This window comes from Bos javanicus, chromosome 16, assembly GCF_032452875.1.
Source record: "Bos javanicus breed banteng chromosome 16, ARS-OSU_banteng_1.0, whole genome shotgun sequence".
In the NCBI taxonomy this organism is placed as follows: Eukaryota; Metazoa; Chordata; class Mammalia; order Artiodactyla; family Bovidae; genus Bos; species Bos javanicus.
The window spans coordinates 1,430,734-1,458,586 of record NC_083883.1 but is presented as its reverse complement, the minus strand read 5'-3'; the positions used below and the strand labels follow the sequence as shown (position 1 = coordinate 1,458,586).

Here is a 27,853-nt window from a genome sequence, read left to right as displayed (position 1 = left end):
GTTTACCATCGCACTATATGGAATGTGGTATCTTAGTTCTGTGACAAGAGATCGTACCTCCTGCATTGGAAGTGCAGAGTCTTAACCACTGGACCACCAGGGAAGTTGAGTCTAGATAGACCACATGAGAAAGGCCTGTGAGCCTGCCATGGAGAAAGCTGGCTAGGCACAGAGGAGCCCTAAAACAGAGAGGAATTGGGGTGGGGAAAAACACAAGGAAACACCCAATGGGAGACTTTCCATAGGGAAGGGGCTTGAGCACCAAGTATGAGGGTAATACTGAGGGTGGGGAGTTGGTAAGGAGGCAAGTGGGAACTCAACAACCGAGGCACACACTCCCCTACCCATACACCCAACAGGGCTCTCTTTGGGACACCTGTCTCAAATGCGCTAACTAGTTGATTATTAAATAACATACTGATCATGACCTGGGCTTTGGCTTTAGATAGATAAGAGTTTCTGGTCCTAGCTGTACAACTCACCAGCTTTCTGAAAGTGAAAGTGAAGTCGCTCAGTCGTGTCCGACTCTTTGCGACTGCATGGACACCAGGCTCCTCTGTCCATGGGATTTTCTAGGCAAGAGTACTGGAGTGGGTTGCCATTTCCTTTTCCAGGGAATATTCCCAACCCAGGGATCGAACCCAGGTCTCCCGCATTGTAGACAGATGCTTTACCATCTGAGCCACCAGGGAAGTCCTACCCTCTCTGAATTCCGGGTCCTCATCTGTAAAATGGCGATAATAGTAGTTACCTTATGGAATGATTGTAAGGATTAAATGAATTACAGGTTATCCAGCACTTAGCATAGGGCCTAGAAGAAAGGGTTCAATAAATAATGACCCTTGGACAGCAAGGACATCAAACCAGTCAATCATAAAGGAAATCAGTCCTGAATATTCATTGGAAGGACTGATGCTGAAGCTGAGGCTCCAATACTTTGGGCACCTGATGAGAACTGATTCATTAGAAAAGACCCTGATGCTGGGAAAGATTGAAAGCAGGAGGAGAAAGGGATGACAGAGGATGAGATGGTTGGATGTCATCACTGGCTCAGTGGACATGAGTTTGAGCAAGCTCCAGGAGTTGGTGATGGACAGGGAAGCCTGGCGTCCATGCGGTTGCAAAGAGGTGGACATGACTGAGTGACTGAACTGAACTGAGTCATTTAAAAGCTTAATTTCAAAGCATTTTGGGATTTTCTAGAAATTTGTTATTGATTTCTAATTTAATCTCATTGCTTTCAGAGCACATGCTCTTTATTATCAGTATTTTTAAATGTATTTAGACTTGTTTTGTGGTACAGCATATCTTAACCATGTGCAGCTACTGTTGGGTGGAATATACTACAAGTGTCCATAGGCAAAATTGATTGATAAATTTTTCCGTGATTTTTTTTTTTTACTTTACAATATTGTATTGGTTTTGCCATACATCAACATGCATCTGCCACGGGCACCAGGATGATTGATAAATTTAAGTCTTCTATTTCCAAGTTGATTTTACCTACTGTTCTATGAATTACTGAAAGATGATTTTTAAAATCTCTAGCTAAAATTTTGCATTTGTCTATTTCTCCCTTCAGTTTGATTTTTGTGTATGTTGCTTTATGTATTTTTTTTAACTTTATGTAATTTAAAGGGGTTGTTATTAGGTACATATATATTTAAGATGATTACTTTTTGATAAATTGAGCCCTTTATCATTGTATAATGTATCTCTTTATCCCAAGTAACAGTTTTTGTTCAAATCTACTTTTCTGATATGAATATAGCCACTCCAGGTTTCTTATGATTAGTGTTCTCATTGTATATATTTTCCCATCATTTTACTCTCAACTTATCTGTGTATTTGTGCCAAAGTCTACTTATATTTAATGACGTTATAGATATGGTTGGATATAAGTCTCCCATCTTGGTAGTTGTTTTCAATTTATCCTATTACTCTTTATTCTTTTTTGTTTCTTTTCCTATCTTCTAGATTAACTGAGTATTTTTTAATATTCTAATTTATCTCCAGTGATGATGCATTAGCTATAGTTCTATGTTTTATGTTTTAGTAGTTGCTCTAGATTTAACAGTATTCATCTTTAACTTATCACAGTATACTTTCAGATAATACTGTACCGCGCTTATGTATAAGTAAGAACCCTGCAACAGTATACTTCTTTTCTCACCTCCCATTCTCTGTGCTATTGGCATCTTACATTTCATCTTTGTGTTATAAACTCTAAAATACATTCTTATTATTTTTGTTTTAAATAGATAATTATTGTTTAAAGAAATTTTACAGTGAGGGGTCTTTTTATATTTACCCACGTTTACCACTTCTGATGCTCTTCATTCCTTTATGCAAATCCGAGTTTCAATTTTGTATCATTTTCCATCTGCCTGAAGAACTTCCTTTACCATTTATTATAGTAAATACGTCCTGGTGATAAATTCTGCCAGCTTATTTTTGTTTGAAAAATGTCTTTATTTTACTTAATTCTTAAAAGATATGTTTTGTTGAGTACAGAATCTTGTTTGATAGGTTTTTTTTTTTCTTTCAGCACTTTCAAGAGGTTCTACTGTTTTCTGTCCTTCATGCTGCTGCTGCTGCTGCTAAGTCGCTTCAGTCGTGTCCTACTCTGTGCCATCCCATAGACGGCAGCCCACCAGGCTTTCCCGTCCCTGGGATTCTCCAGGCAAGAACACTGGAGTGGGTTGCCATTTCCTTCTCCAATGCATGAAAGTGAAAAGTGAAAGGGAAGTCGCTCAGTCATGTCCGACTCTAGCGACCCCATGGACTGCAGCCTACCAGGCTCCTCTGTCCATGGGATTTTCTAGGCAAAAGTACTGGAGTGGGGTGCCATTGCCTTCTCTGCTGTCCTTCATAGTATCCCTCATAATACTTAGCAGCTTTTAACAATCTTCATTCCTCTATACACAATAGGCCTCTTTTACTCTGACTGCTTTAAAATGTTATCACTGATTTTCAGAACTTTGATTATGATGCTCCTTGATGTGGTTCTCTTTGTGTTTATCCTTCATTAAGTGACTTAGATTTGTGAGTTCATAGTTTCTACCCAACTTGTAGAAATTTAGCCATTATTTCTTCTAATATTTTTCTGCCCCTCTCTGGAACTTTAATTACATGCATATTAATCCACTTGATACTGTCCCACATGTCACTGAAGCTCTTTTTAAAAAATTTTTTTGTTTCATTTTTCCTATTACTTTGTATTCAGATTCAATGAAATTTTTCTCTGCAATGTCTAATCTGTTATGAACTGAATGTATCCCCATCTTCATATGTTGAAACCCTAATCCCTCAATGTAATCAATGTAACTGTATTTGAAGATGGGGCTGTGGAGTTGGTAGGTATTAAGGGTGGGGGCCTGGTCTGATGGGATTATTACCCTTATAAGAAGAAATACAAGAGAGAGTGATCTCTCTTTCAAGGAAAAGCCATGTGAGCACCCAGCATGAGGGCAGCAACCTGTAAGCCAGAAAGAGGGCTCCCAATAGAATCCAACCATGCTGGTACTCTGATTTCAGACTTCTAGCCTCCAGAATGGTGAGAAAATAAAATGCTGTTGTTTAAGCCATCCAGCCTATGGTATCTTGTTATGGCAGCCAAAGCAGACTAATACATAATTCTACAAGTGAAATTTTGATTTATTTTTATAGCTTCTATTTTTTTCTTCATTATGCTCACATTTTCCTTTAAATCCTTAAGCATATTGAGCATATTTAAAAGCCCTTTTAATGGTCTTGTCTGTTAATTATATCACCTCTATCATTTCTGGGTCTATTCCAATTGACTGATTTTTCTCCTGATTATAGGAGAAATTTTCCTCCTGATTTTAGGTCACTTTTTTTTTTCTGCTTCTTTGCTGCCTACTAACTTTTAATTGAATAACTGACATGAATTTTATATAATTGAGTGTTGAATTTTATCATATTCCTTTGATGAGTGTTAGACTTTGTTCTGGTAGGAAGTTAGTTTGACTCTTTGCTTGAGGCTTGTTTTTAAACTTTTAAAAAGCATATTTAGAGTACTCTTTATTTTACTGCTAAAGTGTGACTCTTTTGTGAGGCTCTTGCTATAACTAGTGGAAATTTAAATAATTTCTGGCTTTGTGTGAAGCTAGGAATTGTTAAGATACAGAGGGGAGCAGAGATTGAGGGGTTTTTGATGAATTGGGTTTGGAAGGATAAGAGGTAGAGAGGAACTACTGAATGGTGGTGTCAGTCACCTACAGTTAATAGATGGCAAACTATTTACAGCTGGTGGGGAAGACATTACTCATCTTCCCCATTTTAAAGATAGAAAAGTGAATCCCAAAGGAGGAAAAAATTTGCCTCAAACCATAACAACCTGGGACTTGGCAGAAGAGATCCTGTTCTGTAAGAGATCCCTACACCTGGCCACCTGACTTCCTATCCTACAAAGCTCCCTCCATATCAGCCTACAGCCCTGGCCATGCCTGCAGGAACCTAGGAAAAGCTGGCGGACTGAGTTCCAGGGAGAGGAATGCAGGGAGGGTCTTACAGCAAATTCTGGGAAGTGGTGGCTATTGAAAGAGATATTGGGGAGGAGAAGATAGAGCTGAGAGAAAAGCAAAAGCACTTCCACCCAGGCAGCAGCTGCTCCCAAATATGTCACAACTCGTCAAAGAGGCAGAAATAGAAGCTGTCCAGGGAGTAGGAGGGGGTGGGGTGGCATGCTAGGACTCTTAGCCCACAGGGAGGAGAGAATTGAGTGGCTGGAAGAGAAGGGGGACAGGTGGGGTGTGCTGTTAGAGATGAGTATGACACACACATGCTAGGCAGTTAGGTAGGCTGAAGTGGGTCCACAGAACATCCCAGTTGTCCTTCAGTGAGCTTGAGTATGGGAACAGAGCGGAGACGGGAACAGGACAGACTAGCCAAGGAAACCTGCCTGCTCTGACCCTATGAATCGATCTTTAGAGCTGCATCTGATTTAAACACTCAAAACAGTCCTTCTACCCCGACCCCAGGAGTATTTCCTCGAGCCCCACATGCTGTGTCAGAAAAAGAATGTCACCTCTCAAAGGGCCACTGGAATCATTCAATCCAGCATCTTGATTTACAAACAGGAGAGTTCGGAAATGGGGACAGTAACGTGCCCTGACTCTGTATCTAGGGTTCCCTCTTCCTTTTTCCCTGAACTGTCTCAACTGGGAGCTGAAGGTCAAGCCCTCACAGAAGCATGAACTATTCCTAAGAAATCCTCACCTATATTTTCCCCAAGTTCCTCAGGTTTACACTGCCACATACTCTGCTAAGCCCTGTTCTGCTTATTTTAAAAAGTAGCTCTGCACTTTGTATCTACCAACCACCTCTCCATGACCCTCACTTCCTGAGGACCCTACCACCTCCAGACCTGCACTTCCCCACCCCAACCCCAGAGATTCTTGATGAATGAGCCTGACCCTGAGCTCCAGATTCCAGGCAGGGACGGATTTCCCAGTGGTAATTTGATGCTCTGTTCTCAGTGGAAACAATGTGCTGTCTCCGGAGGCCTGTAGCCCTCCCCTCCCCCTCATTTCTCCACCATGACTCCCATCTGCGTCCAAACCTCTCCTTCTTTCTCAAGACTTCAGGATTCCCTCTGGTCTCTCCAGCCAATTGTCTCACCCTTCTCTTGTGTCTTCTATTCATTTCTCCATCACTACCTCTCCCAATAGCTCTCTAAACACTCTATTTGAAACCTAGAGCATGTCCCATTCCCTTGCTTCCTCCCACCTATAGCCTCAGGCTTACCTGGAAAACATGTATTCACAGCACACTTCTTCACCTGTCAGCCTCAGAGAGGGAGAGGAAGCACCTTCATTCAGCTCCGAGGCCTAACTAAACTCAGGCTAAGAGCCAACACCTTTCACACTTCTGACACTAGTGCTCTGTGCACCCGATATATAAAAAGAATAAATAAGGTGCACTAGCTGATTTTTAGACTACCTCACCGTTTGGACATTCTATGATTCTGTGATCTTTTCTCACCCTGCTACAAAGTCCTAAAAATAATGCTGATTTGCATGCCATGTTCTTGCATCTAAGTCCTATTGAAATGCACATGTATTCTGCCGCCCAGCTCCCACCTGGTCCTCATTCATAATACCAGAGAACTAGCCTAGGCAAACAAAATGTGGGGCCTGTCTGGAGAAACCAGAGGCTCCCACCCTTCCAGAACCTCCTCCTTGATCCTTTATACCTACGCATGTGAGACTCTGGGATAGGAAACTTGCTTTGATGTAAGTCAAGCAAATTAGCAACCTAGGTCAGCCCCGCTGCGAGGTCAGTAGGGACTGGAAGATCCTGGGTATCAGACAGCTGGGACTGGGTATGCAGCAGATGCAGAAACAAAGAGTCAGGAGCAGGTGAAAGGGATCTCTGAGCATTTTGAAATTCAACCAGTACCATGCAAATGAGATGAGCCCAGCATGCAAATAGACAGAATCAAGTTGAGACAGTCAGGGTAGAGGCACAAACAGCCTGGCTCTGGAGCCTTGAACAGGGACAAGGACTTCCTCTGGAGGAAGCAGGACTGCTAGAGGAGGAGGCTACAGTCAGAGCAGGGGGCCCAGAGTGCCCACGCCAGCAGGGGTAGGGATTAAGACCTGACGCCCTGCTGTCAGGTTAGAGCTGATGGATCACCACTGGTGGCAGAGCACAAAGGCTGTTCTGTGCTTGGCACCAATGTGTTCCCATCCATCAGAGGGCGGTCAGCATGGAGCAGAGGAATATGCACGGGGGGGCCTCTAGGGGCAACTTTTCCACAGTTGAGCTCTGAGAGAGGAACAAGGTGAGAAAAGGGCCAGTCTCTCCATTAGGGTTCTGAAGTCAGAGACACTTGGGCCACCCTAATCTCTCAGTCCTGGAAGGGTCTGTGCCTCACAGCTGGGATTTAACATAGTCCACAAGCCACTTACTTGGACAGACATACACAAATACAGCCACAGACAGGGATTCATTGAAACCCAGACACAAGGTCACCCTCATCTCCCAGTCCTGTCCTCACATTTGGACAGAAGCGAGTGATACACAGACATAAGCCTAAACTCACACCCAGACTGAGGGCAGGAACTGACTTTATTTGCCACTCTTGCCAATGTCCAGTCTTGCCCAGGGAATGATAGAGAGTAGGCTCTCAGGAAACTGAGTTGAGCAGAGAAAGGGATAAATGAATAAATTCCTTCTCTGGATTATATTAAGCACTGTTTCTAGCCTACTCTATTATCACCGACTTTGTATAATCATCTTCCCATGGGTGAAGTGAAGATGGCAGAAAGACCACGTCTTATTCACATTGACACCCAGCACAAGGTACACATTATGTAATCTTTGAATGAAAAAGTGAATGAATAACTGTATACACACATGGCGTGGGGTCATGTTTTCCCTCTCTCATTCCTGTTGTTCTGGTCCTCTGGGGACAACGAAGACAACCAGAGAAATAGCCTGAGAGAGAGGCCAGGAGTGGAGGAGGGGATACAACAAGGAAGGGAATGAACATTTTAGGGGTGTTTCCACGTGCCAGGTGCCCTTTCATTAATACAGCAACGATTCCTCTAGCATGCACATGTACCATCTCTTTACCAGCTGAAACTTGCATCCTCTCCCAGTCGAACCCACCCTCTTATCTCTGAGTGGCTTCTGCAGGTCTTCAGCACTTGGCACTGCGTCATTGTCATGGTCTTCTATGTGGTCGCCTTGCCTCAAGTCCTTCCCTGCTGCCAGGTGGGCCTCCTCTCATCTTTGCAGCCTTGTCCAGTCATCCACTTACCTGAACCCTGAGCTCCATATACGCTCATCTACCCAATGATCTCCCTGCCTTCTTCTCCTCATCCAAATCCTACCATTTCTCCAAGATCCAATCCAGGGATCTCCTCCCCTTCCACAGAGACTCCAGCCTTTGGTGGTTTTGATTTTCTATAAACTGAAACATTCATTTGATGAACCCACTCATTTGCAATAGGTCATAACCCCACGTTTACTGCTGAATTAAAACATCTCTCTCTCTTGCACTGTAATTTAACATTTGCACAGTATCCACACTCACCAACTAGATAGTTCAGTTCAATTGCTCAATCGTGTCCAACCCTTTGCAACCCCACGGACTGCAGCATGCCAGACCTCCCTGTCCATCACCAACTCCCAGAGTTTACCCAAGCTCATGTCCATTGAGTCGGTGATACCATCCAACCATCTCATCCTCTGTCGTCCCCTTCTCCTGCCCTCAATCTTTCCCAGGATCATCTTTTCCATTGAGTCAGCTCTTCGAATCAGGTGGCCAAAGTATTGGAGTTTCAGCTTCAACATTAGTCCTTCCAATGAAAACTCAAGACTGATCTCCTTTAGGATGGACTGGCTGGATCTCTTTGCAGTCCACGGGACTCTCAAGAGTCTTCTCCAGCACCACAGTTCAAAGACATCAATTCTTCAGCGCTCAGCTTTCTTTATAGTCCAACTCTCACATCCATACATGACCACTGGAAAAACCACAGCCTTGACTAGATGGACTTTTGTTGGCAATGTAATGTCTCTGCTTTTTAATATGCTGTCTAGGTTGGTCATAGCTTTTCTTCCAAGGAGCAAGCATCTTTTAATTTCATGGCTGCAGTCACCATCTGCAGTGATTTTGCAGCCCCCCAAAATAAAGTCTGCCACTGTTTCCACTGTTTCCCCATTTATTTGCCATGAAGTGATGGGACCAGGTGCCATGATCTTAGTTTTCTGAATGTTGAGCTTTAAGCCAACTTTTTCACTCTCCGCTTTAACTTTTGTTAAGAGGCTCTTTAGTCCTTCTTCACTTTCTGCCATAAGGGTGGTGTCAACAGCAGATCTGAAATTATTGATATTTCTCCCGGCAATCTTGATTCCAGCTTATGCTTCATCCAGCCCTGCATTTTCATGAGGTACTCTTCGTATAAGTTATATAAGCAGGGTGATGATATACAGCCTTGATGTACTCCTTTTCCCAGTTGGAACCAGTCTATTAAGATCCTAGAAATAATCACAGAACAAGCTCAATTCTCCTGCTTCCATTTTTAGAGGGTGAGGTCACATTGTTTAAGAGTGTGGCAGACCGGATCCAAAAAGGACAAAACAGTGCAATTTCTGGGTTTCTATAGTAACTTCAACATCACTCTTTTTCTCAGCACTCAGAATTTGAGTGTAAACTGAGGCAAGGGTTTCCTTTTTTCTTTTCTTGGTGGGGTGTTAGAAATATTAATAGATTCTTCTTCAGCCTATCTGAAAGTGAAAGTTGCTCAGTCGTGTCTGACTCTATGTGATCCCGTGGACTATAGAGTCTATGGAATTCTTCAGGCCAGAATACTGGAGTGGGTAGCCATTCCCTTTTTCAGGGGATCTTCCCAATACAGGGATCGAACTCAGGTCTCCCACACTGGAGATGGATTCTTTACCAACTGAGCCATGAGGGAAGCCCAAGAATACTGAAGAGGGTAGATTCTCTCTTTTCCAGTGGATCTTCTAGACCTAGCAATCAAACCAGGGCCTCCTGCATTGCAGGCGGATTCTTTACCAACTGAGCTATCAGGAACCCCTCAGCTATCAGCCTATCTGGTCAGGATCAAAGCAAAGTTTACAACCCATAGCTCCTATACTGCCACTTTTTATCACACTAGTAAAACCAAAACCCAAATTAAGGCCTTGTTGCTTCCCCTCAACATGCTTGGGTTAAAAAAAAAATGTCTAGCTATGTACCCTCCTCATCTCTGTTCCTTATCTCAAAGGACACATTTTTGGGATAGCAAAATTTTTCTACTCCTCACCATAGACAAAGAGAGGGTGGAATGCTGCATTTTTCAAGCTCTATTCAGATCTCACCTCCCCTGTGAAGTCTTCCCCAAGACTCCAGCACAGTTCCTCTTCCTCTTATTATCCTTGCCACCAGCTGGAACTTGTAATATCAGTCTCATCTGTCATTTGAGAAGAAATGGGGCTAAGTCCAGAGTGTTTTAGGGGACAAAAAAACTGGGATCAAAGGATAGAAGATTCAGGGTGCAGGCTGCAGTTTAAAACCCAGAAGGGCTTCCTGCTCATCAGTGGAATGGGCTGCCTTAAGAAGTCAGCAGATGTTGGACAATGGCTACCTGGGAAGGGGATTCAGGCATCAGGGGTTGAGCAGAACTAGGTGGCCAACAGGGTCTACTAGATGGGAAGGTCCTCAAGGGTAGAGACACTGCCTTGGGCATCCCTGTGATTCTTCAGTCCTAAGACTGAGACTTGTTCGCTGCTGATCTCTGAGGCCTGCCTACTGTACTGGGATCATTGTTCCCTCAGACCCCAAAGCCTCAGCTGAGAGGTGATCACAGACTGAGAAGCCCAAAGATTAAGCAGTCCCTCCTCCACCTGACATTTGAGATCTGTGTGGTATATATAAAGCTGATGGCTCAGATGGGAAGACCAGAGCAACCCAGCCAAGTGGTCAAGGAGAGGGTATATTTAAACTGCATTTGAAGGTCTCTGCTTTCTCTCCTTCCCTCCTCACCCACATTAAGGAGCCAGGAAAATCCTGGTGTCTAAATTGGGTAGGAAACAAGTTGAAAAGATGACATGGGAAGACAGATAAATGATTCAGAGTCAGAAAGGGAGGAGACAGAGGACTGATCTTGACCTTGCCACAGTGGGGAAGATGGTGATGTGTAGACTGTAAATTCCAATCTCTGCTCTGACGCTGGTCAGCTGTATTAAAAAGAAAACTTCCACTGACTCCTACCAAAAAGGAGAAAACAAGACCGAAAAATTCCCTTTGCCTCATTTTATCCACAATCACATGAGACGTAAGAAATATATGATGTCAAAATTGCTTTGAAAACCTAAAAGTTGAATCCATCTGCCAATCCTTCTTACCCTGGACACTGAGTATCCATACATGTTCACAAACTGAAGTGCTGTCACCCTCTGGAAAGGGAATCTTTTGAAGATTTTGATCTCACCAATACAGTCTGGGTAAGGCGCTATGGGGAAGCAGGGAGATGAATAGACTGACTTCCCACGGCCCCTTCCAGCCTAAACCTGCTCCTTCCTTGGCCTTCCCCCACCCCACCCCTCTTCTTTGAGGCTAGCAGCAGGCAGGCCGCCCAGCTAGGAGTAATTGAAAGGAGCAGATGAGGGGAGAATGTGTGTCCTCCCCCAGCTTCCCGGCCCCCACGGGGGCTGTCGAGAAATGAAAACTAGTCAGATTACACCCGTGGCCTCCCTCCCAGTGCACGGGAGCCAGCTAGGGGTAGGCCGGCTGGGGCGGGGGCCGGGGTGGTGTGTGCAGGGGGAGAGGGAAGGGGAATCACGTCTAATCCACTGTAAACGTCTTGATGTGCAGCAACAGCTTAGAGGGGGGCTCAGGTTTCTGTGGCGTTGGCTATATTTATCTCTGGTTCCATGCCAGCGGGGAGGGTTTAAATGGCACCCAGCAGTTGGCGTGAGGGGCCGCAGGAGCTTGGGGGCTGGTGGCAGGAACAAGTCTCTTCTGACCCCATGGAGCTCTATGAGACCTCTCCCTACTTCTATCAGGAACCTCACTTCTATGACGGGGAGAACTACCTGCCTGTCCACCTCCAGGGCTTTGAGCCGCCAGGCTACGAGCGGGCTGAGCTCAGCCTGAGCCCTGAGGCTCGAGTGCCCCTTGAAGACAAGGGTCTGGGGCCTGCGGAGCACTGCCCGGGCCAGTGCCTGCCGTGGGCGTGTAAGGTGTGTAAGAGGAAGTCGGTGTCTGTGGACCGGCGGCGCGCCGCCACGCTGAGAGAGAAGCGCAGACTCAAGAAGGTGAATGAAGCCTTCGAGGCCCTCAAGAGGAGCACCCTGCTCAACCCCAACCAGAGGCTGCCCAAAGTGGAGATCCTGCGCAGCGCCATCCAGTACATAGAGCGCCTGCAGGCCCTGCTCAGCTCCCTCAACCAGGAGGAGCGCGACCTGCGCTACCGAGGCGGGGGCGGACCCCAGCCGGCGGTAAGTGGCCACCTCACCCGCCTGCCCGGGCAGGGGGCACAGGGGGCATCTGGACAGCCTCAGGGGACCCCATCGTGGGCTCAGTCAGATGGCTGGAGCAGGAGCCAGGCAGGGTCTTAGGAGGCTGCAGGATGCCTTTCCTTTGTTACAGCTGGACCGCCCAGCTGACCTCCGGTGTCCCCGTGTCCTTTCCAGATAAGACAAAGGCAACCGGGAGGAGAGGCATGTGGAGGGGGTGGCACAGGCCTTTAGGAGGGGTCCAGAAGCAAGTCCAGAGTCAGCTGGATGGGGAGGAAGGTTAACCCCAGCGTCTGGTGTTAGGGCCTCAAAGGCAAGGTCAAGCGTACCTCAGAAGACTGCTTCGCCCCTTAGCCAACCCCATCCTGGGTATGGCCAGTAGAGAGGAAACCCACTCGGCCTCCCTCACGGAACCCCAACAGGCCTGCGCAGAAGTCGGTCTAGTTGAGCCAGACACTCTGCCTCCTTCACCCCGATCCCAGAGTCAGGAAACCACAGAGCCCTCCTTAATCTGGGTGCCCTATAGGGGCAGAATCACCCCCCACCCCAGGATGGTGCTGGGAAAGGCCTTGAATCAGGGGTTCTGTGGCCAAATTAAAAGAGGTAATTTTGAAGATTCTGAAATAGGGGGTGGGCTAGGCTGGAGGGCTGCAGCTTGTGACCCTCCCTCCAACCCCACCACAGGCACTTCTTCTGTCCACTGGGACTGGACAAAAGAGACACTACCAAGAATGGTGGTGCCCTAACCCTGGGCCTCCGTTCTGTCTTGCAGGTGCCCAGTGAATGCAGCTCCCATAGCGCCTCCTGCAGTCCACAGTGGGGCAGCGCACTGGAGTTTGGCCCCAACCCAGGGGGTAAGTGAGACCAGGACTCTGCTTACTTTGACTCAAATCACACAGTCTGTCTCTAGGTGCAGTTCTTCCCTCTTCCCTTATTCCCTGCTCCAGTACTTTCCCCTCAGCCTCTCTAGGAGGTTTTTGAAACTAGGGCCCCAAATAGTGGGCTAGAAGGCCCTGTGCCTCTCTGAAGCTTTGACCTGCTAAGGAGTTTTCTAGGCCTCCTGCAACAGCCCAGCTGGGGCCTGGTGGCTGACCTTCCCCACAGAGAGGACAGTGTCCCTGCTCTGGGAATTGCTGAGTCAACGCTGCAAAACTGGGCCAGCAAAGGGCAGTTCCAGTCTCCCAGGATACACTATTCTGGCTCCACCTCAGAATAGCTGCTTCCAAATTCTAACTACATCGGGGATTTCAGAGGACACACTGGTGTTCAAACACACATACACACATGTGCGCACCTAGCATTAGGAAAGGCATGGACTGTGGAGTAGAACCCAAGCTTTTCTCACCCATCTGTCCTAGAAAACCTGTACTACTCCAAAGAGTTCAGCCCCTGACTCTGGTCATACGATCCTTTCATCAACCAGGTAACATCTGCTTACCTTCTCCTTATAGATCATCTGCTCCCAGCGGACCCTACAGACGCCCACAATCTGCACTCCCTCACCTCCATCGTGGACAGCATCACAGTGGAGGATGTCGCTGCGGCCTTCCCAGATGAAACCATACCAAACTGAGATTGTCTGCCGGGATGGGCATCCATGAGAGCCCCCCAAGCTGGCCACAGATGCCACCACTTCTGCAGCAGGGCTCTTCTAAGCCAGGCTTTCCTGATGCCAGGAAACCAGCTCTGGGGCTGACAAATGCCAGACTACCCCCTCCTCATCCACTTAAGGTTAACCTGCCACCCAGAGAGGGAAAGAATGCTCTCACTTAGCTGACTCCTTAGAGCAAGAGGGCAGTTCTGTTTCCAGGGAGATAAAACAAGGGACCAGAGTGCCCCCTTGTGTAAGCCCTCTGGTCAGGGGGCAACTCAGGAGCTGCCCTTTGATCGTTATGCAGCCTCCAAATCCACTCCCTGAAAAGATAGCTTGAGATATGAAGACAGTGTCTTGACCTGGACAAACCATGCACATCTCCTGTTCATCTCTTCCTATGCCAGTGGCTGGGCTGGGCCTGCCCTGAGTTGAGATGAGGGAGAGGAATAATCCAGTTCCCAAGTCACTGGGGGGGCCAAGCTTTTACAGTGAATCCTGGGAACCTTCCAGTAGTTTTATGTTTTGTTTTGTTTTGTGTGTTGTTTGTAAAGCTGCCATCTGACCAAGGTCTCTGTGCTGAAGTTGCCAGGGATAGGTGCGGGGCGGGGGGCAGGGGCTCCTGGGGTGATTAATTTTGTTAACTAAGCATTGTGTGGTTTTGCCATTGTTTTGTATATTTTTTTTGCTAACTTATTTGGATTTCTTTTTTTAAAAAATAAATAAAGACTGGGTGCTAGAAGAGTGTCTGTGATATAGAGGGAGGAGATGACTGATGCTATAGCCTCTTCCACCTCGGTGGTCCAGACACGTTGCAGGGCCAGGGCTTGTGAAGCAGATGGGGCTCCCAAAGCATCCGAGGCACGACACTGCTGGTGGTCACGAGGTGCCTGAACCCCTATTTCACCATTACAAAGGAAGCCATGTCTGGTTCATTGGCTGGGCAAAGACAAGATTTTATGGAAATCCTTGGGGGACACGCAGGAAATTTCATTCAACATTCTGTTGCACTCTAGTTCATAGGTCTCCTGCACTCCATCCCAATAGGTTCATTCCCTTTCAATTAACTGAGAATGCTCATTTTCCTAGCACTCAGAACACAGCCAGCAGACAGGGGTATAGAGCTGGAATCTGTGGGTTTCCCCTCTCTAATTCCTGCCTCTCCTCTAGTGCAACGTTAGGAGTCCTGTGAGGAAGTGGGAGGTGATCAAATCAGGGTGATTGGGGTCAGACACTATCCCTTTATTCCAAGCCAAATAGCATGCCCCCTCACCACACTCTTCTGATACTCCAGGCTGCAGGAGATTCTGGTCCCTGTCTACAGCTCAGAGGATGAAGCCAATTTCATTGGGGGTGGGGGGCAAGGGGTTTATAAAGAAGAATCAAAGGAAATGAAGCTAGGACTCTCTTCATATGGGATGCCATTTTCCAAAGACTAGCTTCCTGAAGGGAAGAAGGTGAGTGGAGAATTGAGATGAAGGATTTGGATAGAGATCACATAACGTTAACTGATAAAGCATCAGGAGCTAGAATTTAGTCCATTCAGACTAGAAACCTTATTAATTCTGACTGCTTCAGGCTGTGTCTGGTTTATTGCAAATTATAAGTTTCAGAATCATTACAGAAGTCAGGGGATTCAGAGTGCAGTACATTCTGGCCTCAGTTCTTCCGGGCCCTTCACAACAGACTTGACCTAGTTTTATCAGCCAGGTCCAGGGCCCGATGCCCCTTCTGCACTAGCTCTGGGCCCAGCTGCACCATCTCTACCACACCTATCTTCCTGACTTGTTCCTGGAGAGGGAAGACAATACACTGCTCCTGGAGGTTTCTCCAGGTTTCTCCTGTGTAAGCAACAGAAGCAAGTCTCAGAGCAGGCTCAAAGAACCCAGGTGAGAGCACAGAAGGTTGGGGGGAGGGTAGGCGGGTTCCCCCAGAGCTCGCTCATCCCAAACCACCAGGCAGGGCTGGGTCTACTGGGAAGCATAAACTGGCCTAATCTTTCCTCATTTGTGAGATTTTCTTTTTGGGTTTATGTCACTGCGTTTATGCTGTGGACAGGGGTGTTGTTCCGTTTGCTGTTCCATTTACTGGAATGTTTGCCATTCCAGTAAACAAAAAATGCTGCCTGCCATCAAGTCATCAGACACTGCAGTGGCAAGGTGCACCCATTTCCTGGATGGAGAAAATAACAGAAAGCATTATGTGGTTCAGATACTGGCCCTAGACTGATAAGATGCTTATGTAAAGAATAATGCCAATAAGTCTGGACTCTTGCATATTCCCATATATAGAAAGGCACTAAAATCATTAATTTGATATGCCTGTTTTTTTGTGATTATCAGTAATCTTTGACATTTGACTACATTTTTATTTTTAGCGTATGTCCTGGCAGAACAGTTCCTCAGAGCTATTTGAGAGGTTCTCCCCTGGGCTATAGTCCTCAGTAAGTTCCCCAAGTAAAACATACTTTTCAATTGTTAGGTTGTGCAATTTTCTTCAGTTGGACAGTCTTACCTCCTTGGAAAGACTGGAGAGGAATACTTAGGTCACTGCCACAACTCTTAGCTCTCCGTGGCTCACTGCCCTTGGAGATGAGGAGGGTAACACGTGTGGGTATTGAGTCAATATTCATTCTCTTATTATCCACCGCAAATATCAAACTACCCATTCAAGGAGTATCTTCTCCCATCAGATACATTTCCTCTGGCCCTGGCACCTTCGAAGCTCCTAGGGGGATACAATCCCACCGCCTTCAGTTGCCCAGTAAGTGGTAATGATCTAACCAAGAGAAAGGCACTCATTGCTACTAAGGAACTGATAGGTTCTTGGGTTGCTGGATAAGTTAATTTCTTCTCAATTATCATTTCAATTGGAATTTGAGGTTGATATTCATAATCTTACAAATGAACAGTTCTCAGCAATGGCTATTAGGGTTGATTGTCAAGTATGGTCATTGTATACTTATTTCTTTTTCAGTCTTTAAGTCCTTAAGCCTCCCACTTGGAAGAAACAATTTGCTGGAATTTCACATGTGCGAGCATAACTTTACTTTGAGCATTCTTTGGCATTTTCTTTCTTTGGGGTTGGAATGAAAACTGACTTTTTCCAGTCCTATGGCCTCTGAAGAGTTTTCCAAATTTGCTGGCATATTGAGTGCAGCACTTTCACAGCATCATCTTTCAGGATTTGAAAGAGCTCAACTGGAATTCCATCACCTCCACTAGCTTTGTTCATAGTGATGCTTCCTAAGGCCCACTTGACTTCACATTCCAGGACGTCTGGCTCTAGGTGAGTGATCACACCATTGTGATTATCTTGGTCGTGAAGATCTTTTTTGTACAGTTCTTCTGTGTATTCTTGCCATCTCTTCTTAATATCTTCTGCTTCTGTTAGGTCCATACCATTTCTGTCCTTTATCGAGCCCATCTTTGCATGAAATGTTCCCTTGGTATCTCTAATTTTCTTGAAGAGATCTCTACTCTTTCTCATTCTGTTGTTTTCCTCTATTTCTTTGCAGTGATTGCTGAGGAAGGCTTTCTTATCTCTCCTTGCTATTCTTTGGAATTCTGCATTCAGATGTTTATATCTTTCCTTTCTCCTTTGCTTTTCACTTCTCTCCTTTTCACAGGCTTTGTAAAGCCTCCCCAGACAGCCATTTTACTTTTTTGCATTTCTTTTCCATGGGGATGGTCTTGATCCCTGTCTCCTGTACAATGTCACAAACCTCTATCCATAGTTCATCAGGCACTCTATCAGATCTAGTCCCTTAAATCTATTTCTCACTTCCACTGTAAAATCACTGCAGATGGTGATTGCAGCCATGAAATTAAAAGATGCTTACTCCTCAGAAGGAAAGTTATGACCAACCTAGATGGCATATTAAAAAGCAGAGACATTACTTTGCCAACAAAGGTCTGTCTAGTCAAGGCTGTGTCATGTATGGATGTGAAAGTTGGACTGTGAAGAAAGCTGAGCGCTGAAGAATTGATGCTTTTGAACTGTGGTGTTGGAGAAGACTCTTCAGAGCCCTTGGACTGCAAGGAGATCCAACCAGTCCATTCTGAAGGAGATCAGTCCTCGGTGTTCTTTGGAAGGACTGATGCTAAAGCTGAAACTCCACTACTTTGGCCACCTCATGCGAAGAGTTGACTCATTGGAAAAGACTCTGATGCTTGGAGGGATTGGGGGCAGGAGGAGAAGGGGATGACAGAGGATGAGACGGCTGGATGGCATCACTGACTCGATGGACATGAGTTTGGGTGAACTCTGGGAGTTGGTGATGAACAGGGAGGCCTGATGTGCTGCACTTCATGGGGTCGCAAAGAGTTGGACACGACTGAGCGACTGAACTGAACTGGACACGTGTGAATGGCAAAGTTTTGTCAAACTGGAGCCTAGACTCATTTATTATTTTCACAAGATAAACATTTGTCATCAAAGCATAGAGACTTCCTTAAATTAACAAACACTTAACTTTCACACTGAATTACAGATAAAACTCCAATTAATGAGTAATGAATGATAGTTCTTTAGGGAAATTAGCTTAAATTTGGTCTCCAGTGGAAGCACCTGCAATAAATCAAACAGGCTTAATCAAATGCTACCTAATAATGAACTTTAGGGAATCTGCTAGAATATAAAGATAAGAATTATTTGAAGTCGATATACCAATTGACAGTGTGTAGAGAGGAACTTCTTGGAGTGTTTAGATAATTGGTGTGAACTGCGAAACACTTAGAGTACTATTTGCTGCACTTGAATAAACATCCTTGGGTATCTAACTTCTTAGAGTAACCTAGTTGGCAGTGAAACCCTTCAAAGTGCTGCAGGTGGTTGGACCAGCTGGAGAGGGAGGTAAAGGAGGTACAATGGAGGGTGAGAGCAGAGAAGCCCCCTCAGTTCAGTTTTACTATTTCATGGGTAAGAGCTAACATGCCACGTCCCCTGGCTTTGTCTGAATTCCTGGCTTCTGGGCTCCAGCCTAGGGCTGAGACACCTGGAGGTGAGCTAAGCTCAGGAAGAACTGAAGGGGTTGAGCTAGGGTCATGGCTAGGGGCGTACCACCTAGACCCAGATGGGAATCCCAAATGCCACAGTGATTATGGCTGTGCCTCACCCCTCAGCCACATGCAACCACCAAATCCAGATTCTCCGCCTCTCACTATGCTGGGTACATTCCTAAGAGGAGCAAAGAAAAGTGTCCAAGGGAAGAAATCTAGAGTCTTCTTTTTCACAAATGCTGAGAGAAACACGATGTCAGGGTCTCATCTCAAACGCAGCCTGTTCAATGTCAAGTTCACATTTCCACATAAGCCTGTTTCATCTACATTTCCCACCCCAGTGGCTGGCAATGTTGGGAAACAGCAGTTTTCCTGAAATCCTTCAGATCTCACCCCTTTAGCCAGCTGGTCACCAAAGCTGGTCAAGTCTGCTGCTGCTGCTGCTAAGTTGCTTCAGTCGTGTCCAACTCTGTGCGACCCCACAGACGGCAGCCCACTAGGCTCCCCTGTCCTTGGGATTCTCCAGGCAAGAACACTGGAGTGGGTTGCCATTTCCTTCTCCAGTGCATGAAGGTGAAAAGTGAAAGTGAAGTTGCTCAGTCCTGTCCGACTCTGAGCGACCCCATGGACTGCAGCCTACCAGGCTCCTCTGTCCATGGGATTTTCCAGGCAAGAGTACTGGAGTGGGGTGCCATTGCCTTCTCCGTGGTCAAGTCTACCTTTCATCATTAAGAGGGTAGTAGGCTTTGTCTTGCTCTCATCCTGCCATCTGTGCCCACAGACTCTGCCATCCCATATCATTGGTGGAATGGTTCCCCTTGAAGATTCAAGGCTGTATTATGCTGCCATCAGGGACTGCACCATTCCAGTGAACAAAGAAAGAAGTCTCCATGAAGAGCAGAGGAACCGAGTGCCTTAGGAGTGGCAGAGATGGGAGTCTGAGAAAGGCAGCTGAAGGGGGGTGGGGGGGGCACTTAGCCTCAAGGTAGGGGCTCAAGCTCACTCAAAAAAAGCATATATACTGGTAGTGGGTCAGAACTTTTAACAAATAGCTATATCATACCGGTTACATGGTCTCAGCTTTACAATTTTATGTTCTATAAAATGGTGATGATGATACATCATAGGGTTGTGAAGATTTAATGAGCTAATACATTTATCATGCTTAGAACAGTGTCTGGCACAGAAAAGTTCTCAATTTTTAGATTTAATAATAATCCTCATAAAAACCCTCTGAGATAATGTTGGCTCACTTATTCATTCAAGTATATTCATCTAGGGACACGTGAGATCAACTGGATTCACTTAAAGGAGCTTCCTCACAGCCCTGTGGGAAAGACTAGAGAGGACAATGACGAGGCAGCATCGTGGTGCGCACAGAGCGCCCGGGTCAAAAAGGGTTGTTGGTTACCTAATTCTGCTGAGAGGCAGGCAGTGCCCCCCAGGTAACGCTTGAAGTGGGTGTGGAGCGTTCACAGCTGCAAAGGCAAGAAACGTATTTGTGCTGCCTTCTGGTGACGGGGCTGGACAGACACATTTCTGAGTTAGGCTGACTCAAGACTGGTGAGAAGGGGAGAGGGTACGGGAAAAAGTCACGATAGCCTCTTGTCCTGCCCCAAGGACTTGGATCTCAGATCTAGAGGTGCGGGGGAGTTGCTACATAAGTGCACAGCAGAGTGATATGACTGAAGGGTGTTTAGGATAGAGTTACTTATCCTATGGCATCAGTGTGAAAGGCTATGAGGATAGTGAAGCAGGTGGGTACAGAGGAAGTGAAAGAAATAAATCAATCTCAGCAGTTAGGACTCCTCACTCCTTTTCCTATACTCCCTTGGCACAAGTAACCCAAACATTAACCTATCAATTCCATGGTTATATAAGTAAACAGAAGGTTACTAACTACAAGTTTGAAAAACTCTGATACTTACATTCCGGCATACAACAGCCCTTAGGACTGTGGAATAAGCTAGATGCATCAGGTAAGTTTGAAGTTTAAAAAAAAAAAAGACCAGAGCCATGTGTATGTTGTCTCAAGACCAGTTTATTTATTGGTATATACACACCCACACTCAACACTCACACACACCCATCCGCCCATTCTTGATGCACTGAGCCAGTACAGTGCTGAGAAGGGACCTGATAAGACACAGAAAGCTGATGGTGGGGGCGGGAAGGGTATGGGTCACTGGTGACTCTCCAGATAAAAAGTATATTGATGGTGAGGCAGAAGATACACCAAGACAAGAATCTTCCATCAAATACCTCCCAAGAAACCCTGAACAGACCTGGATCCTGCTAGTTGCTGCCTTATAACATAACCAATTAAGATAGGGTTAAGTTGCAGAGGAGAAGCTGGAACTGAATTTCCCATTTAGCTAGCCCATCAGAGTTCCCTGAAGGAATCAGATGGCCTTATGGTCTCTGATTGTGAGTTCATCAATCACAGGAATCTGGGGCTCCTCCATAATCTTAACATCCATTACCCAGAGACAGGGGCTCTTTCTCTCCAATCGACTCATTTTCTGCTCAAGAACTCCTCCAGCTCCATTGCCAGTGGCCTGACAGATAGGAAGGGCAGGTGAATATCTTGTCCAGATGCATGGAAGCCCACCCAGCCCCACCACTCTGCAGCAGAAGGCTGTAAGTGTGGCACTGCCCCAGGCTCCATCACTCCTTCTAGACAGGATTCTCTGACCCTTCATCTGACCTGCTAGCCTAGCCCCTACTCAGACCCAAATCAGCTTGCAAACTAGCTGCTCAGCCACCTGAAGGTTGGCACTGCACTGGCCCCTCTCCAGGTAATATGCCCCAGGTAACATGCCCCAGGTACTTTTCCTCTCCTTTCACTAGGAGAAGCTCTGGGTTCCATCAACTCACCCTAAGCTTGGGTTCCAAACACTTCCAAGCACCTTGGCAGGAGAAGTATGTGGATGAAGAAGGAGAATTTATTGGAAATGACATTCCTACCAAAGCAGGATCTATATCCCTCAGGCCTAGATGCAACCACGCTGTTGGGGAAAGCAACGGAAACTGGGAAGGTCTCAGGAATTTCTGGAGGCAGCCCCTAAACACCAAAAGCACCTTGAACAAAGAATGACAGTTTGGGGACAAGCAGGTGAATGACAGTCTTCAACAACACTGGATTTCCTGGACCTAGGACATGATTCACTAAAGGGGAAGCTTTATTTTCTTGCTAGGAGATCATGGGAAGGAAGCCTCAGATTACCTTTTTCCCAAACCAGATTTGAAGGTCAGTGTGTTAATATATACCCAATCCACTCATTAGGTACATTTTTGTAGGGCTGGGGTTATCAAAGGAGTGGGACAAAGGGGGACAGCAAGGCAAGAAATACTGGGAGCACAGCTGGCAGTGCATGGTTAGCTCTGTTCTGCCCCAGAGCCAAGATCCTTCTCCTTCCAGCCCAGCAGCAGCTCTACCCTACAGCTGGGGCAGGAGGTAATTCCCACTGCCACATGGGCTTAGAGCTACCGCAGGACATCGGCTCTCCCTCTAGCTGACCTGCCTGCAACCTCTCACTGGGCAGGAGGGCTGAATTTCCCCATGCTTATGCTTGACGTTTGGGATTCAACTTAAACCAGGGCCTAGAATCTCCACCTGAGCCTTCCTTCTTCCCAGGCTCATCATCCTGAGAAAGAATGGGGCCGTCTACATCTCCCAGCCCTCAAAGAGGTCCTGAAGGTGTGGCAGCAGCTACAAGGTGCGGGTGAGTCGGGGGAGGGAAAATGGCGGGGGGGGGGGGGATGCCAAAAGCAGACGTAGCCCATCTAGTGCAACCAAGAGACGGACAGAAACCAGAAGGCCAAATAACCCAAGCAAGGAAGTCTGAAGCGCCCTTTCCTTGGAAGGGCCACCCCAGCCCTTGGTTCTGCATCCTGGTCTCCGGTGGAGTGAGCGGTCCAGACCTGTTAGATGCAGAAGACGGAAGGCGGAGTCCATGTATCTCCGTCTGCTTTCCTCTCCCTGCCGCAGACCCACAAGCATGGACGACCTGGCTGCCTCACACAAGGAGACCCAGACACATCCCAGAGAGCCTTACAAGGGACACACAGTGGACTTGGGGTAGCGGGATCCTGAGGGGTAGACGAGTATATTCTGAGAGAGGAGACTAGGAGCCCTGGGAGTAAGGGGAACCAGAAGGACGGTAAGGGCTATCCGAGCCTGTGAAGCCAAGCAGGAGGAAGCTGGCCTTGCGGGGCTGTGGCTAGTCCCGGAAGGCGGAGAGCATGTGTCCGTAGAGATAGTGGGAGCGAGCTGAGAGAGAGAGAGAGAGAAAGGCATTTGCGCAGTGAGTTGGGAGCGACCCCCTGGGAGACGGGTTGCAAGGTATCTGCGGCGTGCCTGTAAGCTCGAAGCGCCCAAAGCCTGAGAAAGCAGTAAGGGCAAGCGGAACAGGGGGTGCGAGCAGCGCTGGAGCACCAGGGCCGGCCCGCCAGCCACGGGCGCGGGGAGGCCTTGAGCCGGCGGACGGCGGGCGCGGAGCGCCTGCGCCCCGGGCCCGGCCCCCTCACCCCGAGCCGCGGGCACAGCCGCGAAGGACCCGGGGCGGGAGGCGGGCTCAGCAGGAGTAGGTCCGCACTGCTGGAGTCTCCAGTCTCCGCGCCCCTGCCGTCTGGACTAGGAGTCGACAGCCGCCGGGGAACACAGAGCAACGGGTTAGTGAGCGTGAAGCTCGCAGGTGGGGCCCTCCCGCCCGCGGCCGCGTTAGCAGAGCCAGCCCGGAGCGGCGCGCCCCGCCCCGCCTTGCCTGCCGCTCACCTTCAGGCGTGATCTTCTTCCGCGGGGACGGTGGAGGCGGCACGGGCCCCACGGTGGACGCGCGGAAGGTTGCCGGGAGCGTGTCGGCCGCGGTGCTGAGCGAGGCGCGGCCGTGGGGGTCCCGCGGACGGAAGCGTTTCCTCCAGGAGGGCGCGCGGCGGAGCGCCTTGTCTTCCCCCTGCACGGGGGGCGCGCAGAGGCCCGGGGCTAGGGCGCTACGGCCGCCCTTCGTCCCTGCCTGGGAGGGCAGGTAGTGCCTGTTCTAGGGGAACTTTTCCCTTCAGAAACAACGGAGCAAGGTCACGTCCCATTTCCGGCCCTCAGCCTTTCCCTGTGGAAAATGACTGGACGAAGCGGATGGCTCCGGAGAGCCCTTGCGACTCTTAAGTCCCCTGTGCCTAGGCGAGGTGCGGTCCCCTCTGTTCGAATCTGACATCCTGCCGTTTAACTCAGTTTCCCTGTCGCCTCAATCATCTCAAAGTGGGCTTGGGATGCCCACTGACCTTTAAAATATCCCTTCTCTCAGCCTCATGCATGGGAAGTGGTCACCAGCCAGCCTCCATGCGCTCCTTCCTGCCCTTCTGGAGACTCAATATGGCTGTAGGCCCAGTGTCCTGGAGGAGTGCTGGGTCCAGAGCCAGGAGACCTGGCTTCCATTTTACTAGCTGTGTGACCCTCAAAGGTGATCTCTCTGAGCTTCAGTTTCATTATCTATAAATGTACAGGCTGCCTATCTGCTGGATCTGGGGAGAGCAGTGACAAGGGCAGGCAGATGGCCAATTTGAATAGGCTCCGCCAAAGAAGGCAGTGGACAGCCCCCTGCTATCTGCCTGCTGTATTGCCAGCCAGGCCTCCAAAATAACTCTCTCTGCCAAAGGGCACCCAGAGCCATAACCCTACAGGATGTCCCTCTGCACAAGCCTCCCAACCCACCCTTCAGAGTCCACATCCACCCTCCTTGGCGGCCATGCCTAAAACCCCTCAACCCATGTGTTGGCAGAACTGTCGCAGGTAGAGGGCTACCAGCGGGACTGAGAGACACCAATCCACCAATTCTCACCTCAACAACCTCTACCAGCCCCATTAGGGTTTGCTGCTCCTGCTCCGAGTAGGCAAATGTTCCCATCAGTTCTTAGCACCATGTATCTCTGTCATAGCATTTTTTAATGTACTGATGAGATTATCTCATCAATTTATTTCTCTTCTCGTCTTCCTTCTCTCCCCCACCTCCACTTTCAAATTCTAATCTTCATGGGGCAGAGATTTTGTTCTTTTTGTTTCAACCAATATATTCCCCAGCCTCTGAGTAGTGCCTGGGAACACTGTAGGTACTCAATAAATAATTGTTAAATGGCAGCTGGCCTCCTATGCACACATCCCATCCCTGAGTTTATGAGGAACTTTCCTCATCAGTTCTGTCTTCCCCATGACCCTATCCTTATCCTAGTTCTGAGACCCTTCTTTTCTGCATGCTTTCTCTCCATTTCCACCTTCAGCCAACACTAAGGTCTTCTTTCTGTTTTTCTCCCCTGTCCTCTAAGTCAGGTGTTCTTTCTGTTCAGCATCTCCTCATTTCCCTTGAGTCCTGCTATCCCTGTACAGGAGAACTGGATCTAGCCCTCCAGGGCCTTAAAGCTTGAGAAGGGAGACCGAGAACCAGAACTGTCAGAGAACATAGTTCCAAGAGACAACCCAAGATTGCTTATGATGTGCTTGATGGCTGGACAGGAGGCAGGCTCTTGGATCTCCAACCTCCCCCCTGCTACTGCCCCATAGCCCCAAATCTCATATTATTCATGGGACCTGGCCTTCTATTTTAAGCTTCCTTTTAAAAAATCAGTTCTCTCCAGCCCTGCACCCAACTGCATCCCAGAAAGACCACTACATTGCCAAGATAATATCACCTACTCAATAACTCCGCCTCAATGTCTGACACCTGGTATCTCCACTTTTAGGAGGCAATGTAATGTAGGAAAAAGAACACAGGAATCAGATACACTTTTGCTCCAGTCTTGCTCTGCCACATACCAGCCTATGACTGTAGATAAGTTACCTGTGACAGCAAGTTACCTCTTTGATCTTCAATTTCATCTGTAAGATGGGATAATAGCCTGTCTCGTGTGATTATTACTAGCATAAAATAAGATGTCTGCCATCACTTCACTACCATGCCTTGCCCCATGCCTGGCCCAGAATAGGCATTCAAAGACTGTTTTTGTCAGGACTGAAGGAGTAAAGAGCTTTCTAAATTACAAAGCACCATTCAAAGATTTATGAGAAAGCTCTATCAAAGAAAGCTTAGATCCTAGTGTATGGGAAATAAAGGAATGTCCTCCTTGTAGGGGCATTGGGAAGATTCAGATCTCAGAACGGGGACACCTAGTGGGGTTTGGCAGTTTATCTCCTTGACTGAAATACACACACATACATACACACACACACACACACATGTGTGTGTGTGTGTGTGTATGGTAAATAACATACTCCAAATTTCAAGGTACCTCTGTGAAGAAAACACCCCTTTACAAATTCTGTGTGTTTCTGAGTGTGTCCTATCCACCAAGGCAGAGTAGTCATTCCACAAACAGGTTTTATTCCTGTTAAACCCAACCAAGAAAAGATTAACTGATAAGTAGGTAACACTAATGGTGTCCCATAAGGAGGCCCAGAAGTCTAAAGAGAGGCACTGATGGGGTGGGGGTGCAAACAAAGGGAAGCTGCACAGAAAATGGGGATCAGCAGATCTGATTGAAGATGGAGAAACTAAAAATAAATAGTCTGGGCTCTTTTTTAACTCGTTTGGAACCAAGGCAGCTAAGGTGGACCTGACAGGGAGGGCAGGCAAGGCTGATGATAGGAAAGTGAGTAGGGAGGTGGAAGGGGAGAGAAGGCAGGCACTGAGGGGACTGTGTCCTCAGGAAACCCATGTGTTAGTAGGCATCTCTTACAGAAGTATTATGGCCAGAACTTAGGAGTCTTCCCAGAAACAGTCCAGCCTAAACTTGAGAGGAAGGCCAGACAAAATCTAGTTGGAAGGGACTGTTTCTTCAGTGACCAGGGCACATGAGTAAAACTAGAGGGGAAGCTGGGATGATAGCAGCCTGAGCCATGTGTGTAACTATGTCACACTGAACTGAGGAACATGTGAGCAAACCTGTCATTGAATGACCTCAGCGTAACTTCCACCTCCAAACAATCACACTGCTGGGCGGGATGGAAACTTTTGGACAGGTTGGAGATGTGCTTTGCTGACAACACTGAAAAGAGGAGGTCTAAGAGATACAGTCGGAGAAGGCAATGGCACCCCACTCCAGTACTCTTGCCTGGAAAATCCCATGGATGGAGGAGCCTGGTGGGCTGCAGTCCATGGGGTTGCTAAGAGTCAGACATGACTGAGTGATTTCACTTTCACTTTTCACTTTCTTGCATTGGAGAAGGAAATGGCAACCCACTCCAGTGTTCTTGCCTGGAGACTCCCAGGGACGGAGGAGCCTGGTGGGCTGCCATCTATGAGGTCACACAGAGTCAGACATGACTGAAGCGACTTAGCAGCAGCAGCAGCAGCAAGAGATACAGTAAAAGGTATGATCCCAAAGAGATTGCCTTTGGGGGAAACCTCTGAGCTTCTGTAGTTAGGGGGTTTGGGGCACAGAGTTCGAAAATGCTAGAGGTTCAAGGAAGAAGCTTCATAGAGACTTCTCTAGGCCTATTGCTAGGCCTGTTTCTGCCTCCTCAACCCCCTGACATCATCCCCATCCTCTGTGGCTCTCTCTTTTAGGTTACTCCACCAATCATCAACCCAAGGAAAGAAGAACTCATGAACTTCAATGAACCAGCAGTGACCACCAAATCTTCAAGGTCCCCAGTTAACAGCTAGGTACTCACATCATCCAGCTTCCGGTCTGTGCCCAAAGCCAACAGGTTGTTGAACTCTCTCTCCAACACTTGGCGTGCCTAGAGTGCACAAGGTGAGACAGGGAGAGTAGGGAGGGGCTATGGTTACTGACTTCTAATACCATCTTTCACCTGTTTTGTAGGGAGTACAAGGGTGGAGATGGGGTTTTCAGTTCATTTAACCCATTGGCCTTTGATACTGTTCCTTTAGGCCTGACCTTGGTGTCCGCCTACAGGTCAAACTGTAAACCTTAGGATTTTTCCATATGGAGCTAATTAGAAAACTATAATTAAAAAAAAAAAAAAAACAACTATAGAACACATGGATGGACAGGCTTCACTAACTGGGGGCAAAAACCAACAGTTTGTCTATAAGGGAATATCATGGCATACTACCTCTCTGAAGGGATAAATATGCATGGAGAACATGTATAATAAAGATTTATTTAGATTATATAAATGTATTTTATGAGCTTCCAAATAAAAATTTTAACTTAGGAGACTGCTCAGTCATGGATATTGGTAGCCCTTAGGCTGTGTGGGGCATAAAGGCCTTCTGTAGGCCTCCTAGTACTTTAACTCACTAGATTTGAGAAA

The 27,853-nt window shown here is 47.3% G+C and overlaps 2 protein-coding genes across 17 annotated transcripts in view; one reads left to right on the top strand and one right to left on the bottom strand.

Moving 5' to 3' along the window:
- The first annotated feature begins 11,345 nt into the window (after window positions 1–11,345).
- On the top strand, window positions 11,346–14,332 carry MYOG (myogenin). The gene is made up of 3 exons (XM_061381868.1): window positions 11,346–11,976; window positions 12,767–12,848; window positions 13,446–14,332. Exons 1-3 carry the CDS (start codon window positions 11,431–11,433, stop codon window positions 13,565–13,567), a joined length of 750 nt encoding a protein of 249 aa, XP_061237852.1. The 5' UTR covers window positions 11,346–11,430; the 3' UTR covers window positions 13,568–14,332.
- Window positions 14,333–20,606: 6,274 nt separating this feature from the next.
- Window positions 20,607–27,853, bottom strand: part of PPFIA4 (PTPRF interacting protein alpha 4) — a 52,492-nt gene continuing 45,245 nt past the window's right edge. For 11 of the 16 annotated variants that reach the window (XM_061381864.1, XM_061381866.1, XM_061381852.1 and 8 more), the window contains 3 exons: window positions 27,248–27,316; window positions 23,363–23,540; window positions 20,607–22,509 (listed from right to left, as the gene is read on the bottom strand). In XM_061381864.1, the coding sequence (XP_061237848.1) occupies window positions 22,298–22,509; window positions 23,363–23,540; window positions 27,248–27,316 (459 nt within the window). In that variant the 3' untranslated portion in view covers window positions 20,607–22,297. Of the gene's footprint in view, window positions 23,222–23,362; window positions 23,541–27,247; window positions 27,317–27,853 lie in introns of all 16 variants that reach the window. The other 5 variants (XM_061381858.1, XM_061381859.1, XM_061381861.1 and 2 more) reach the window with 2 other exon arrangements.